At 33.8% G+C, this 15649-nt stretch overlaps 1 protein-coding gene across 2 annotated transcripts in view; it reads right to left on the reverse strand.

Annotated features, from left to right (window-relative positions):
- The window catches only part of CCDC138 (coiled-coil domain containing 138), a 54433-nt gene that overhangs the window by 810 nt on the left and 37974 nt on the right, over window positions 1-15649 (reverse strand). For both annotated transcript variants that reach the window (XM_031958774.1, XM_031958773.1), the window contains one exon: window positions 1512-1650. In XM_031958774.1, coding sequence (XP_031814634.1) covers window positions 1512-1650 — 139 coding nt within the window. The remainder of the gene's footprint in view (window positions 1-1511; window positions 1651-15649) is intronic.

The following is a 15649-nucleotide window of genomic DNA, read 5'->3' on the forward strand; positions in this document are numbered from 1 at the left end:
GAACCTTAATTACATATTTATGGTAATATGCTATTGACAAACTGTGGAGTTTGAGGAAGAAGGAGAAAAGAATGTCCAAAAGACATGGAGAGGGACTTTGATACTATATTACCAGTTGAATGAACTAGGAATATTTCATCTAAGAAAAGATGAAACAAATACGGGGGGGTTTCTTCAAGTATTAGAATAGACTTGTTCTATTTGAGCTCAGAAGACAATCTATATCAGTCAGAAGAAACTGCTGAGACAAAACAGAAATGAACCTAAGGAAAAGATTCCTAACATTTAGGAAGTGGAATAAGCTGCCTTGACAGGGAGTGGGCTTTCCTTTACTAAAAGTCTTTGAGCCACAACTACAGGGACCACTAATTAATAGTCTTATTAGGAATTCCTATATAGGTTTAGGTTGAGCTTGGATATCCTTTCCAATTCAGACTCTTGTTATTCTGAGTTATGTTCCTTTTATAAAATTAAAGCCCCAGAATTGACTACCAAGTTTTTTATCTAACTTCTTACATTTGACTTAAATTCCAGAGATAAAGTCATTGCAGAGATAAAGATCTAGAGGTTTTCAAACATTCATCATTCATCACTTCTCCCCCACTGACTTTTCCCCCTAAACTCCCAGGCAATTTTGTCTGCAATAAGAATTAGATTTTATATATTTCAAATTTTCTTGCCATGGTACATTTATTTTATGTGAGAAACCATGAATGACCTTATGTATCCATCAATTTAAATATAAAAGGTTTTAATTTGCATCTTTGTGGCTTCAAAGCTTTACTAAAAAATTCGAGAATTATACTATTCCCAGCCCTTTATTCAAATTTTGTTCAAGTTGTTTATCTCAGTTTGAAATGGGCAGATCAAAAATAGGAAATTTAATAGTAATGCATGTGAAGCCAAGATTTTACAGATGAGGAGACTAAGGTGCAGAAAGGTTAAGTAACACACCCAATGAATAATAGCTAGGAACAGCTAGCTAGTAAGTCAAGTGAGATATAAATCCAGCTCCTGACTCCCCATCTAGCTCTCTTTCCACTGCAACAGGATACCTCTTCTACACCAGAGGTGTCCAACAAACAAAATTAAATGAAATTAGGAAACATTTAACAAAAGAAATAAAAATACAATACACAACACAAACATCATTTTCTACTTGAGTTTGACACCATTGCTCTAATTTTACCTTCACCATTAATTTTTAAGAGCATTTTTGGGAACGAGGACTTATAGATGTAATCTAACATCCATCTTCACTGCAAAGATAAAGAAAAGGATACCCAAAAAATAAAGTAACTTGCCCAGAGTAATACAAGAAAAATTAAGATTTCAACCACAGGTTCTTTGACTCCAAAGGCAGACTTATTTTCATTATATTTTACTGTCTCTACTAAAGCATTTTCTTGTAATAAAACTAATAAATAATAAATAAAATTTGCCTAAATTTAAAAGAAGGATGGTAAGAGAGGTGTAAAGAGAAAAACACTATAAATGAACAAAGTCTTTACTTGATTTTGGAGAGTTTCTGAAGTATAATGCTGAGTTTTTCCAATATTTGTACATCAAGTTTCGGGTGTCGGAGTAGTACAGAACAAGTACGAAAAAACAGTATATTGCTACAGGCTTCTAGGAAAGGCTGCAAGAATCCTATAAAAAACAAAATGAATTGTGTTAATAATGAACAATAAGAAAAATAGAAACTACATGTTTTTGATGATTTTTACTTGATTTTAAACTTTTAAAAAATTCTACAGTAACACTGGATCTTAGAAAACACTAGTCTTAGAAAGAGTCCAATGAAATTAATCTAGTCTGGTTTTTTTTAAAAAAACAAATGAAGAAACTAAGGGCCAGAAAGGCTAACTGATCTAAACCTCAGTTTCTTAAACTGTGATTCATGACCTCAAAAGGGATCTCATAATTGATTGTGGGGTTTGCAAAATTTGTGATTATCACTAAATGTTTGATTTGTATACCTGTTTTACATACTTATATAGTCAGGGCGATACAAAAATTTGGAGGACAAAAAGAGGTTACAAATGGAAAAAGTATGAGAAGCCCAAACCTAACCAAGTCAATTAAGTAATATGTAGCAAAGTTGAGATTTGAACTCATCTTTGCTGACTCTAAATCCAATGTGCTTGCTTCATATTATTCTAAATCATATTGCCTCTAAATCATTATTATATTTGGAGGAGTTCAGGGAGAGAAGAATCTACTACTTAACTTTTTTCTCCATTTTTTTCCCCCTAAGGCAATTGGGGTTAAGTGACTTGCCCAGGGTCACACAACTAGGAAGCATTAAGTGTCTGAGGCCAGGTTTAAACTCAGGTCCGCCTGACTTCAGATATTATAGATATATGCAATTATGTAAAATATATTTATATTTGCCATTTACAAGAAACCTTGAATAAAAGAAAAAATGAAAGTGAAAAACAGCATTTTTAGTCTATATTCAATCAATATCAGTTCTTTCTCTGGAAGTAGATATTAATCCATTCATTATTAATCCTTTGGTATTGTCTTAAACCACTGTCTTTCTGAGAATAGTTATTCACAATTCTTCATGGAATGATATTGTTATTACTATGAACCTCATTTTCATGGCTCATTTCATTTTACAATGCATCAGTTCAAGTCACTTTTTCCAAATTTTTCTTGAAAGCATCCTGTTTGTCATTTTTTATAATGCAATAATATTCCATTACAATCATATACCACACTTTGTTTAGCCATTCCCCAATTGATGGATATTCCTTTGGCTTTCAATTCTTGGTCACCACAAAAAGAGCTGCTATAAATATTTTTGTGCAAATAGGTCTTTTTCTTTTTGGATGTCTTTGGGATATAGACCTAGCACTGGTATTGCTTATAGCCCTTTGGGTATAGCTCCAAATTGCTCTCCAGAATCGTTGATCAGTTCACAATTCTATTGACAATACATTAGTGTCCTATCTTTCCCACATCCCCTCTAACATCCATCATCTTCCTGTTTTTGTCACATTAGCCATTTAATAAATGTGGGTTGGTATATCAGAGTTGTTTTAATTTGCATTTCTCTGATCAATAGTGACTTAGAGCTTTTTTTCATGAGACTAATAGTTCAATTCTCTATATATATGAAAAATGAGGCTGTTATCAGAGATATTTGTTGTAAAATCTCCCCCCCCATTTTCTTTATAATTTTGAACTTTTAAAAATTTTACATAATCAAAATTATCCATTTTATATTTTGATAATGCTTTCTATTATCATCTTCTTTGGTTCTAAATTCTCCCCATATCTATAAATCTGACAAGCCTTCTTACTTTACTTATGATGATATCACCCTTTATTCACATATAGCCATTTTGACACTATTATTCTCTTTTAAATTTTATGCTTTTCAGTGCTGAAAAATTACCTATGCATATATCTTGTAAATAAAAAGCTATAATAATAATAAAAAAAATTATGCTTTGATCCTCCCTATCTCCATAGTAACTTTTTATAGTCAAGTTTTTTTTTTTTTTTTTTGTATTTTGTTCATTTTGAGGGACTTCTTTTGGTGATTTTGTGTTTTTATGTAAAAGTTGGGCTCTGGTCTCGTAAGTGTTCAAATCTTTTTGTGGGGTTATCTGCCTGTTTTTTCCATAGGCTAGGCTTCCTTTCTGGCCTATACTGGGAAGTGCAGTCTCCCCATTGGCCTCCCATGGGTATAAAGTTTAGCTGTTGGCCTGTTTCAAGGATAGGGGCCTTGCTTTTGGGTTGCTATGTTAACAGTGTTTCTGGTGGCTGGGCATGGAGGAGGGATCTTATTACTTGTTTGTCCCAGGGGTGGGATCCTGCTGTTGGTAGCAGGATGGGGTCTTGCTCTTTGATGGCCTTGGGGTAGAGCTTCCTATTGGTCAGCAATGGGATCAAGGTTTCACTGGTAGCTTGTGCTGGTGGAGGATCACTGAGGTGGGGTCTTGCTGTGTATCACAAACAGCTCACTTACCTAATGGGCTGCTGGGCTGTGGTAAAATGGGGCCTCTCTGATAGACTGTCTCAGACTTGGAGTCTCATTGCATACCCTCTGCTATGAGGCTAGCTGCTAATACTGTACTTGGCTCTCACTTCCATTTCACCCCAGAGACAGACACCTTTCTTCCTGTGCTTCCCTGCTCCTAGACCAATTCTGAGGAGTTTTTTTAAGCTCTTTGGGGGGAAATTTGGGAAGGTTTTTGAGAGTTCCTTTCTCACACAACCATCTTTTTTTTTTTTTTTTTTTTTTAATAGAAGCAAAGCAAAGTTTATTTTACATTCTGGAGAGAAGGGTGTCCCCTCCCACCCATCTCTGGGGCAGACAATCCAAGGGAGGAAGCACCTTCTGGGGCAGGGTAAACACTTTTAATCCCCAATGCAAATACCCCCTCCTACCACTGACCCTCATCCTTATTGTCACACAACCATCTTAGCACTAGAAGTCTATGATTGCATTTTAAATGAAAGTACCATTTATATTTCAATAAATGCTACAAAAATCAAGGTTTTCTTAAGAAGTTTTCATCAAACCAGAATGTGCTAAAATTTTTTTTTGTTTTGAGAGGGGAAAGGACAAACTCTTCTTCAATTAACCTAAGCTAAAATACTGAATTTCCCTTGTTAATGCTATAAAATTTCCTTAAGAATAAGCTAAAGGATTACAGAAAACTTAATGAGGAACTTAAAACACCTCACTTTCAAGAATTGCTTGCATAACTTATGACTGTTTAAATTTAAATAGTAGCTGGCAATGAGATGGGGCAGTGGATAGAATACTTGACTTGGAATCAGGAAGATTCCTCTTCATGATTTCAAATGTGACCTCAGGCACTTTGTAACTGTGGGCAAGACTTAATTTAACCCTGTTTAATTCAGTTTCCTCATTTTTAAAATGAGCTAAAGAAGAAAATAGCAAACAACTCCAGTATGTTATCTGCCAAAAAACCAAACCAAAACAAAATCCAAATTGGGTCACAGAGTCAGATACAACTAAAAAAAAAACCTGAATGACAACATTAGGTATTAGACAACCTGAAAAAATGTGTGTGTACACATAGAGAGATAAATATGAATTAAAACAAGTTCAAGGTTTAAGTTTAAATAAAAATTTTTTATAACTCAAGTAAACAGAAAATACGCTAAAAGTCTTTTCAAAAATCCAGAGTTTTATTAATAAGTTGAACTTAAAACTCTCTAAAAGTGTTTCCATTAGAAAAGGAAACAAAAGAAATTAAAACAAGGACTATTTTAAGAATAATACTGATATTTCCATAATAATAACAAAAGTGTAAAGACTTTTCTGGTGGGGAAGGTGAGGTAGTCGGAATTAAGTGATGTGCCTAGGAATACACAACTAACATATGACTTTGGACTTACTTTTTAAGTGTTAAGTTTCTATACTTCAGTTTCTGATAAAATAAAAATGATATTCTTTTTACTACCTGCTATACAAGGAAGTTTCAATTATATACATTTCAAGACATTATTCAAAGGGTGCTATTTGAAAATGGACACTTTTTTGAACTAAGAGCACTAATTCTAGTCAAGCGGAAGAAAACTAAGCTAAAATGCATTGAGGTGAGAGAGTGTCTTATTGGGGAATAACAAGGAGGCTGGTGTCACAGTAGAGGATATAAAATGTAGGAAGATTAATGGAGGAGAATGGGCAAGGTGAAGGTTATGAAATTCGATTCTCCAGATGACAAGAACCCAGCAGAGTTAACTGAGAAAGATAGAGACAGAGAGAGAGACAGACAGACACACACACACACAAGATCAGATCAGCACTTTAGGAAAATTATTTTTACAAGTAAGGAAAAGATGAACTGGAATGGGAAGACCACTGGTGTGCAAAACCACCAGTTGTGTACTGCAATAGTCCAGGCAAGAGGTGCTGTCCTAGAGTAACAACACACACACACACACACACACACACACACACACATCCCTAAGGATTTAAAGGGTTAAAATGAAAAGTGCTTGTATTCTAGCAATGGGGATCAAGTCAAGGATGAAACAGTGAGGAGAAAAATGACCAACATTTAACACAGTTTTTCTGGAATATCTGGTTTAATTTATAAATCTTGACTTTCAGGAAGAAGTATGAATAAGATATATGCTCAGTAAAGAAATAGGCCTTTTGTTTGGTCACTGTTTTGGTCTTTGATCATATTAAGAGAGATGATTCTTGCATATCAATAAATGAATACTAGATCACATATGGAGTATATTCATAAAGACTAGGTACATTTAAAAACTTTAATAAATCAGATTGTATAACCTATACCTGATTGCTTACCATCTCAGGGAGGAAATGGAGGAAGAAAAAGAATTTGGAACTCAAAATTTTACACAAATTTCCCCCCCCCAAAAAATTAAATAAATCAGGTTTCAGGTACTGTCCATGAACATGTAAACAGCATTTAAAAGTTATTATATCAGGGGTGGAGCCACAGTGGCAGAGTAGAGGCAAGAATTCACCTAACCACTCCAAATTGCTTTAAATTATGGTTTTTAAACAAATTTTAAAGCATCAAAACACCCCCAAAAATAAGGAGTAGAACATTTTCCAGCTGAAGACAACTTAGAAGTTCAGCAGGAAAGGTCTGTGACACCAGAATGAGGTTCAGAGCGTAGCCCTGGCCCAGTTCTGATCTCTAAATCAGCGGCTTCCAGACCTCTCAGCTCAGGGACACTAGGGAAGACCTGGAAGATCAGCAGAAAAGGTCTATGGTTCGAGTGGGACTTGAGTGAGCAATCTCAGAATAGGCCTGGCCCCAGCTCCAGCATCCATGAGGGAGGACCTCTGAATCAGCAGCAGTGCTGGAGACTTCTGGACCTCTTAGCCTTGGGACACCAGGGAGGACTCGGAAGGTAATTGGAGAGGGTCTGTGGCAATGGGGAATAGGCTAGAAAAATAAGCAGAAAACAGAAAAAGTTTCTGACCACTGAAAATTATTATGAAGACAAGGAAAATTAAACTACACATTCAGAAGATGGTAATAAAGTCAAAGCTCCTACATCCAAAGTCTCCAAGAAAAATAAGAATTGGGCTCAGGCCATTCAAAAGGGACTTTGGAAATCTAGTAAGAAAGACAGAGGAAAAATTAGGGAAAGAATTGAGAGAGATGCAAAAGAAATATAAAAAGCTAATGAAGAGAAGAATGCCCTAAAAAGCTAAATTGGCCAACCAGAAAAGGAGGTACAAAAGCTCACTGAGGAAAACAATTCCTTTAAAAACAGAATTGAGCAAATGGAAGCTAATGGCTTTGGGAGAAATCAAGATACAATAAAGCAAATCCAAAAAAATGAAAATTTATTTTTAAAATGTGAAATATCTCATTGGAAAAAAACAACTGACCTGGAAAATAGATCCAGAAAAGATAATTTAAAACTTATTGGTCCACCTGAAAGTCATAATTTTTTTAAAAAAGAGCCTTGACATCATCTTTCAGAGGAAAAGGTTGCCATTCAATGAAAAAAGAGGACTTTCAAGCATTTTTGATAAAAAGATTAAAATTGAATGGAAAATCTGATTTTTCTTTTTCTTTTTGACGCAATTAGGGTTAAGTGACTTGCCCAGAAAAAATGTGATTTTCAAATAGAGGACTCTGGAGAAGCATAAGGAGGTAATGAGAAAAGTGACATTATAAAGGATTTAATACAATTTATCTGTTTACATTCCTACATGGGAGGATAACATTTAATTCATTATAAAGTTCTCATAATTACAGCAGTTAGATGGCATATATATAGTCAGAGGGCACAAGTGTGGGTTGAACATGAAGAGATAATGTCTATTTTAAAAAATGATGAAATTAAGGGGTAAGAGACGAATGTACTTGGAGAAAGGGAAAAGAAGTAGAACAGTGCAGATCTCTGCCATAAAAAAAGACAGGAAAAAGAGGGGAAGAGGGGGAGGAGAGGGTAAGTGAGTGAACCTTACTCTCATCAGAATTGGCTCAAATAGGAAATAATATATTCACTAGAGATAAAGAAATTTATCTATGGGATATGGGGAGGGGAGAAGGTGATAAAAGGAAGGGCATATTGGGGGAGAAAGTGGTCAATAGCAAAACCCTTTTGAGGAGGTACAGGGTAAAAAGAGACAGAATAAAGGGGGGAATATATAGAAGGAACAGTCAAGTGTATATTAAAAAAAAATAAGAGCCATGCTGCAATTGATAAATGATCAAAAGATATGATGTATGCCCAAAGGACTATAAATTCATGTATATCTTTTGATCTAACAATACCACACTAGTAGGCATGAATACCCAAAGAGATTTGGGGGAAAACAAAACAAAACAAAACAAAAGGAAAGTGACCTATGTGTGTACCAAAAAATATTTATAATAGCTCTCTTGTCAGGGCAAAAAAAATTGGAAATTGAGGAGATGTCCAATAATTGGGGAATGGCTCAATAAACTGTGGTACAGGTAATGGAATATTCTCATTCTCTGGAGATTGATGAGCAGGATGCTCTCGGAGAAAAAAAAAACACCTGGAAAATCCTCCACGAACAAAGTAAAATATACTATATACAAGTAGTAACAATGTTCTAAATGACCAGCTGTAGGTGACTTTGCTATTTTCAGCTATTCGCTACAACTATTCTGAAGGGCTTATGATGAAAAATCCTATCCATACCCAGAGAAGAAACTGACTGTGGCTGAATAAAGACCAAAGCATTCTCTTTCTCTATCTTCTTTTTAATTTAATTTTTCTCAAGAGTTTTTATTTTCATTAGGGTGGGAGATCCATATTTTCTCACAATTTGACTTTTGTGGAAATTTTTTGCATAACTTCACATATGATTTCTTAATTGTGGGTGGGGATAAGGGAGAGAACCTGGAACTCACAATTCTTAAAAATATGTAAAAAAAAATGTTTTAAATTAGGGAAAAATACTAAATAAATAAGTTACTAAACCCTGAAACTACACAAAAATTAATTTTCATTTCAGATTCTATAAAAAATGAAAAACCATTGCCACAGATCAGAAGGAGAAAAGTGTCATATGGCCAGAAAAATTAAAACTAATGTGAGAAGATAATTCACTTGGTGTAACCACTGAGTCTTCTATTTCCCTGAACTCTGGCATCTAATCACCTTCCTTTTACTCATATAGCCTCTCACTTTATTAAGTCCTTTATCTTTGTTTCTTCAAAGCTCAGCTCAAGTGTCATCTATTCCATGAAGCTGTTACTGACTTCCCTCATAACCAATTCATTCCTTTTTTCAAATTACTTTGTTTTCATTCCAGTAGAATGTGAGCTTATTGATGGCAGAGACTTTTTTGTAATTGTATCACCAGTGCTATATTTTAAATAGGCAACTAATTAATTAAAAGGTATCTGATAAAATATTTGTTGAATTGAATTAAAACAAATACATAAAATAAAATACTTAAGATTACATGAATTCTAAGATATCCTCTATCTTTTAAATCTATAATCCAGAGAGTTTATAAATATAAAAACCAAAATTATTAAAATTCAAAAAGCCTATCCCAGGAATTATTATTTACTTATCTGTATACATGTTGTTTCCTCTTAAAATAACATAAGCTCTTAGAAATTATTTATTATGTTTATTATTATTATTGATTATATTTATATAATATTTATTTATTTATTATAATTTATTTAAATTAATTATTTTTATTTATGGCTTTGGCTCAATGGATAAGTCAGGAAAACCTAAATTCAAACTTGGTCTCAGGCACTTCTTAGCTGTGTGACTCTGAGCAAGTCACTTAACCTCTGTTTGCCTCAGTTATCTCATCTCTAAAACAGGGACAATAGCAGCTACCTTGCAGTTATGGTGAGGGTCAAATGATATGTATTTGTAAAATATTTAGCACAGTGCCTGAAGCTAACATTATGTTAATGTTAGCTATTATCATCACCATCTTTATACCTTCAATACCATACTTGACACTTAAATATTTATAAAACTTTTGAAAGAGAACAGAACCTTATGAAGGATGTGCCTATAAACATGAATGTGAGTATCTATGTATTCCAATATAAAAAAAGACTAATAGTTTTTAAGAAACTGGTCTATCACATCTGAAATCAACCAATAATCAGTCAAAAAACAATTATTAAATAAATATTTAAATACTTAAGTATGGACCAGATACTGTTTAATGCTGGAAATACAAAGAAAGGCCAAAAATAATTTTGTTTGTGAGGAGAACAACTCATTGGAGAGAACATGCAAACAGCAAGGCACAAATAAGTTATATACAGGATAAACTGAAAATAATGAACAGAATTAAGATAGACTGAGAAAGATAACCTATGGAAAATGAACATTTTATCTGGGACTTGAAGGAATCTAGGAGGCCAAGATGAAGACACTTGACCAAGTCAGGCCATCCCAACTCAATGAGAAAGCCAGCAGCATCTCCAGCCCCAGAATGGAAACCTAGTAATGAGATCCTTGTCTCCTTGCAAAAGAAGCTTAGGACAGTCTCCCCTGTGCCCTAGGAGTAGAGCTCAATTTTAAAAAAAGAGCAGAAAATAAAAAAAGAGCCCTCACCATAGAAAGCTACTAGGGCAATGAGGAAGATTAGAATATAAACTCACTTAGAAGAGGATAGCAATGAGAAAATACCTTATATGTGAAGCCTTAAAGGGGAATATGAATTAGTCTCAAACTCAAAAGGCTCTCGTGGAAGAGCTCAAAAAGCATTTAAATCAAATAACGAAGAAAAAAAATTGGGTTAAGAAATGAGAACTATGCAGGAGAATTATGAAAAAAAAAAGTTAACAGCTTGGAAAAGGAAACACAAAGATTGAGGAAAACAAGTCCTAAAAAAATTGGATTTGGCAATTTGGGGGGGAAAACCCACTCAAGAAAACAACTCCTTTAAAAGAAGAATTGGCCAAAGAGAAATGGAGGCTTAAAAAACTAACTGAAATAATTCATTAAAAATTAGAATAAGAGAAGTAGAAGCTAATGAATGACTCAACGAGAGATCAAGAATCAGTCAAACAAAAACAAAAAAAAAGGGAAAGAAATAGAAGAAAATGCAAAACACCTCTTTGGAAAAACAACCAATATAGAAAACAGAACCAGAAAAAACAATATCAGAATTACTGGGCTACCTGAAAGTTATGATCAAAAAGATTGGACAGCATCTTTCAAGGAATCAAGGAAAACTGCCCAGAAATCTTAGAACCAGAAAGGAAAATAGTCATTGGGAGAATCTACTGATCATTTCCTGAAAGAGACCATTGTCCTCTCAAATAACTATTCTCAAACTCTGCCAACTTCATTGAAAAGAACTTATTTCAATAATGAACTCCCCAAAGAGTTCAATGTCCCCCCAAACTTAAAATACCAAAAACCAAAAACATTTTATATACACTAAAACATTTATAGCAGCATTTTTCATGGAAGTAAAGAACTAGAAACAACGCAGATGCCCACTGATTAGGAAATGGCTAAGCAAATTATGGTACAAAACTATAACAAACCATTATTGTGCTTTAAAAAATTATGAATAAGAGGAATACCAATAAGCACAGAAGGACCTACATGAACTAATAGAAGCAAAGCAGGCAAAGTCAGGAAAATAACACATACACAATGATTATAACAATGTTAATGCAAAGAACCACCACTATAAAACAATAAAAATTAAATATTGCAAAGTTATAAAGTTTGGTTCTTTGGAAAAAATATGAAAAGACATCCTCCCACAACTCCTTTGTAGAAATTTATGCACAATGGTTTGAATGCTGCATAAAATGCCAGATTTTTTTCTATTGTGTAATTGGTTTTGCTGAATCTTTTGATACTTTATCATAAAGGATGGATCCCTCTCAAGAAAGGAAAAGAATAAATGAAGAAATTTAGGCAATGTTAAAGTAGTTATCAATAAATAACTATTTTTAAAAAAAGAAGTCCAGAGAAATATAATTTTTTTTTATTAATTCATAATTTTGGAGTTGATTTCAAGAAGTTTCAAATTCAAAGTTATATGCCATAATAATTACTTGTCAGATCTCACTGAAGAAAAAAATAGAAGGGGACCCTATAAAAGATGATTTCCATTTCTGCATTTTGGTTACAGACCCCAACTCAGGCATCACTAAAACAAAAATCTAAACATTTGACTGAACCTTGAGCTTACCTTGCATTTAAGTCTGAAAGTCCATTTTCATAACTGCTAATTTTCTACTTTTTTAATGGTTGATAATATGTACCTTTGTCTTAGTACATATTTTAAGCTGCATTTAACTGAATTAAAAATATTTATCTGTTAAGAGATTTTCAATTAATACATTAGTAAGTCATTCTTTTTAAGAATTCAGTGCTAAAATGAAGTTTTACAAAGGCAGTCAGAATAAAAGACAACTAGAACAGGATTTCTTATTAAATAGGAGAGCTGGGGCAGCCAGATGAAACAGTGGATAGAGCACCAGCCCTGAAGTCAGGAGGACTTGAGTTCAAATTTGTTCTCAGACACTTAACACTTCCTAACTGTGTGACTCTGGGCAAGTCACTTAACCCCAACTGCCTCAGGGGAAAAAATAATAAAATAAATAGGTGAGCTGGATTCTTTATCCTGTAAGTTAGAAATCTTTTGAACTTTTGAGTTCACTATTTTGTGGAAAAAATTAAATTCACTTTATAAATAAAAGGGAAAAATATAATGTCTACCAATACTATTTATTAAAATGAAGTTTGAAGGAGGGTTCAAGTAAAAGATATTTTTTAAATTATTATGTTTTTCCTTCAATACTTCTTATGAGCAATTTAAAAAAAAGTTTAAAAGTAAACTTTCATTACATATCTACATAGTCCAGCAAAACAAATTCCCATAGTATCCATTTCTGAAAATGCTTCATCACCCTTCTGCCAATAACTGTCTCATCTTTACTTTTTTGTATTCCTGTTTTTTCACTGTATTGATTACAGTTCTAAATTCATTAAAGGTGGTTGTTCTCTACAACCTAAAATTTTTTCTCCTGAGGCAATTGGGGTTAAGTGACTTGCCCAGGGTCACACAGCTAAGATGTGTTAAGTGTCTGAGACCAAATTTGAACTCAGGACCTCCTGAATTCAGGGCTGGTGCTCTATCCACTGCATCACCTAGATGCCCTGATTTAAATTTTTTTTATTCAGCTAGTTTATGTTCAAAAAAGTGATTAACCTTTCTATATGCTATGTTACATAACTCAATACTGAATGATCTTGACTTACTAGTGGGTTATTAGTTTTCATTAAGACTTCACAAGGAAAAGAACTTATACCATAGTATGTGACACATTATTACACAAGTAGAACCTCATGAATTAATAAAAAATTCATTTGACCTATGCAGAATCAATCTAGAACCTAAATATTTTGTATAGTATTATTTACTGATCCTTTAGGTTGAAAGTTGACAGAGTAATTTTTTGGTTTGATTATTGTGAGAATGCAAATTTTATTCAGCATAATAGAGGTAATGCCAGAAAAAAGTAATGAGACTTTATCAAAAGTTCACACTCGTCTCATATTAGTATTTTTATACATCTTAAATGAGATGAGTAGGAAATACTCTGCTAACCAGAAATCCATATATTAGTTTCAGATCAACAAATATTGCCTCTGTACCAGCTTTTCCAAAGTTCTTCTCTAAAGGATCCCATGCCCCATCTTCCTTTTTTCATGGTAGTTAATTTCTCCTATATTAAGAATCTCATTCCCTGAGATTATAAATAAACTGGAAGAGCATAGGATAGTTTACTTCTCAGACCCGTGGAAGAGGAAGGAATTTTTGACCAAAGAAGAACTAGAGATCATTATTGATCACAAAATAGAAAATTTTGATTATATCAAATTGAAAAGTTTTGTACAAACAAAACTAATGCAGGCAAGATTAGAAGGGAAGCAATAAACTGGGAAAACATTTTTACAATCAAAGGTTCTGAAAGGATATGAACAGACAATTCTCAGACAAAGAAACTGAAACTATTTCTAGCTATATGAAAAGGTGCTTCAAGTCATTACTAATCAGAGAAATGCAAATTAAGACAACTCTGAGATACCACTACCCACCTGTCAGATTGACTAGAATGACAGGGAAAGATAATGTGGAATGTTGGAGGGGATGTGGGAAAACAGGGACACTAATACATTGTTGGTGGAATTGTGAATACATCCAGCCATTCTGGAGAGCAATTTGGAACTATGCTCAAAAAGTTATCAAACTGTGCATACCTTTTGATCCAGCAGTGTTTCTACTGGGCTTATATCCCAAAGAGATCTTAAAGAAGGGAAAGGGACTTATATGTGCACAAATGTTTGTGGCAGGTCTCTTTGTAGTGGCCAGAAACTGGAAACTGAGTAGATGCCCATCAATTGGAGAATGGCTGAATAAATTGTGGTATATGAATATTATGGAATATTATTGTTCTATAAGAAATGACCAGCAGGAGGATTTCAGAAAGGGCTGGAAAGACTTACATGAATTGATACTGAGTGAAATGAGCAGAAACAGGAGATCATTATATACTTCAACAACAATACTATATGCTATCAATTCTGATGGACCTGGGTCCATTTTCAACAATGAGATGAACCAAAGCAGCTCCAATAGAGCAGTAATGAATTGAACCAGCTACTCCTAGAGAAAGAACTCTGGGAGATGACTATGAACCATTACATAGAATTCCCAATCCCTATATTTTTGTCTGCCTGAATTTTTCATTTCCTTCACAGGCTAATAGTACACTATTTCAAACTCCAATTCTTTTTGTACAGAAAAATAACTGGACATGTATACTTATATTGTATTTAATTTATACTTTAACATACTTAACATGTATTGATCAACTTGCCATAGGGGGGAGGGCATGGGGGGAAGGAGGGGAAAAATTGGAACAAAAGGTTTGGCAATTGTTAATGCTGTAAAATTACCCATGCATATAACTTGTAAATAAAAAGCTATTTAAAAAAAAAAGAATCTCATTCACCAACTGATGAATGGTCAAAAGAAACAGACAATTTTCAAATGATTAAATTAAAGCCATCTACATGGCTTCATGAAGCTATATGAAAAATGTTCTAAATCACTACTGATTAAAGAAATGCAAATTAAATCAACTTGGAATTAAATCAACCACTACACACCTCTCAGATTGGCTAAGATGACAGGAAAAGCTAATGATGAATGTTGGAGGGGATGTGGGAAAACAGGACACTAATGCATTGTTGGTGGAATTGTGAACTGATCCACCACTCTGGAGAGCAATTTGGACTTATGTCCAAAGAGCTATAAAACCCTTTGACCCAGCAGTGCCATTACTGGATGGGTATCCCAAGGAAACCATAAAGAAGGGAAATGGACCTACATGTGCAAAAATGTTTGTAGCAGCACCTTTTGTGGTGGCAAAGTAGAAAATGAGCAGATACTCATCAATTGGGGAATGGCTGAATAAGCTGCGGTATATGAAAGTAATACAATATTATTGTTTTATAAAAAAATGATGAACAAGCCAATTTCAGAAAGGCCTGGAAAAATTTACACAAATTGATGCTAAACAAAACAAGTAGAATTAGGAATACATTGTATAATATTTTCAACAAATATGTGACTTGCTGTAACAGCAAGACTGTGCAATAATCAACTATAAAA

Source organism: Sarcophilus harrisii, chromosome 3 (assembly GCF_902635505.1).
Source record: "Sarcophilus harrisii chromosome 3, mSarHar1.11, whole genome shotgun sequence".
In the NCBI taxonomy this organism is placed as follows: Eukaryota; Metazoa; Chordata; class Mammalia; order Dasyuromorphia; family Dasyuridae; genus Sarcophilus; species Sarcophilus harrisii.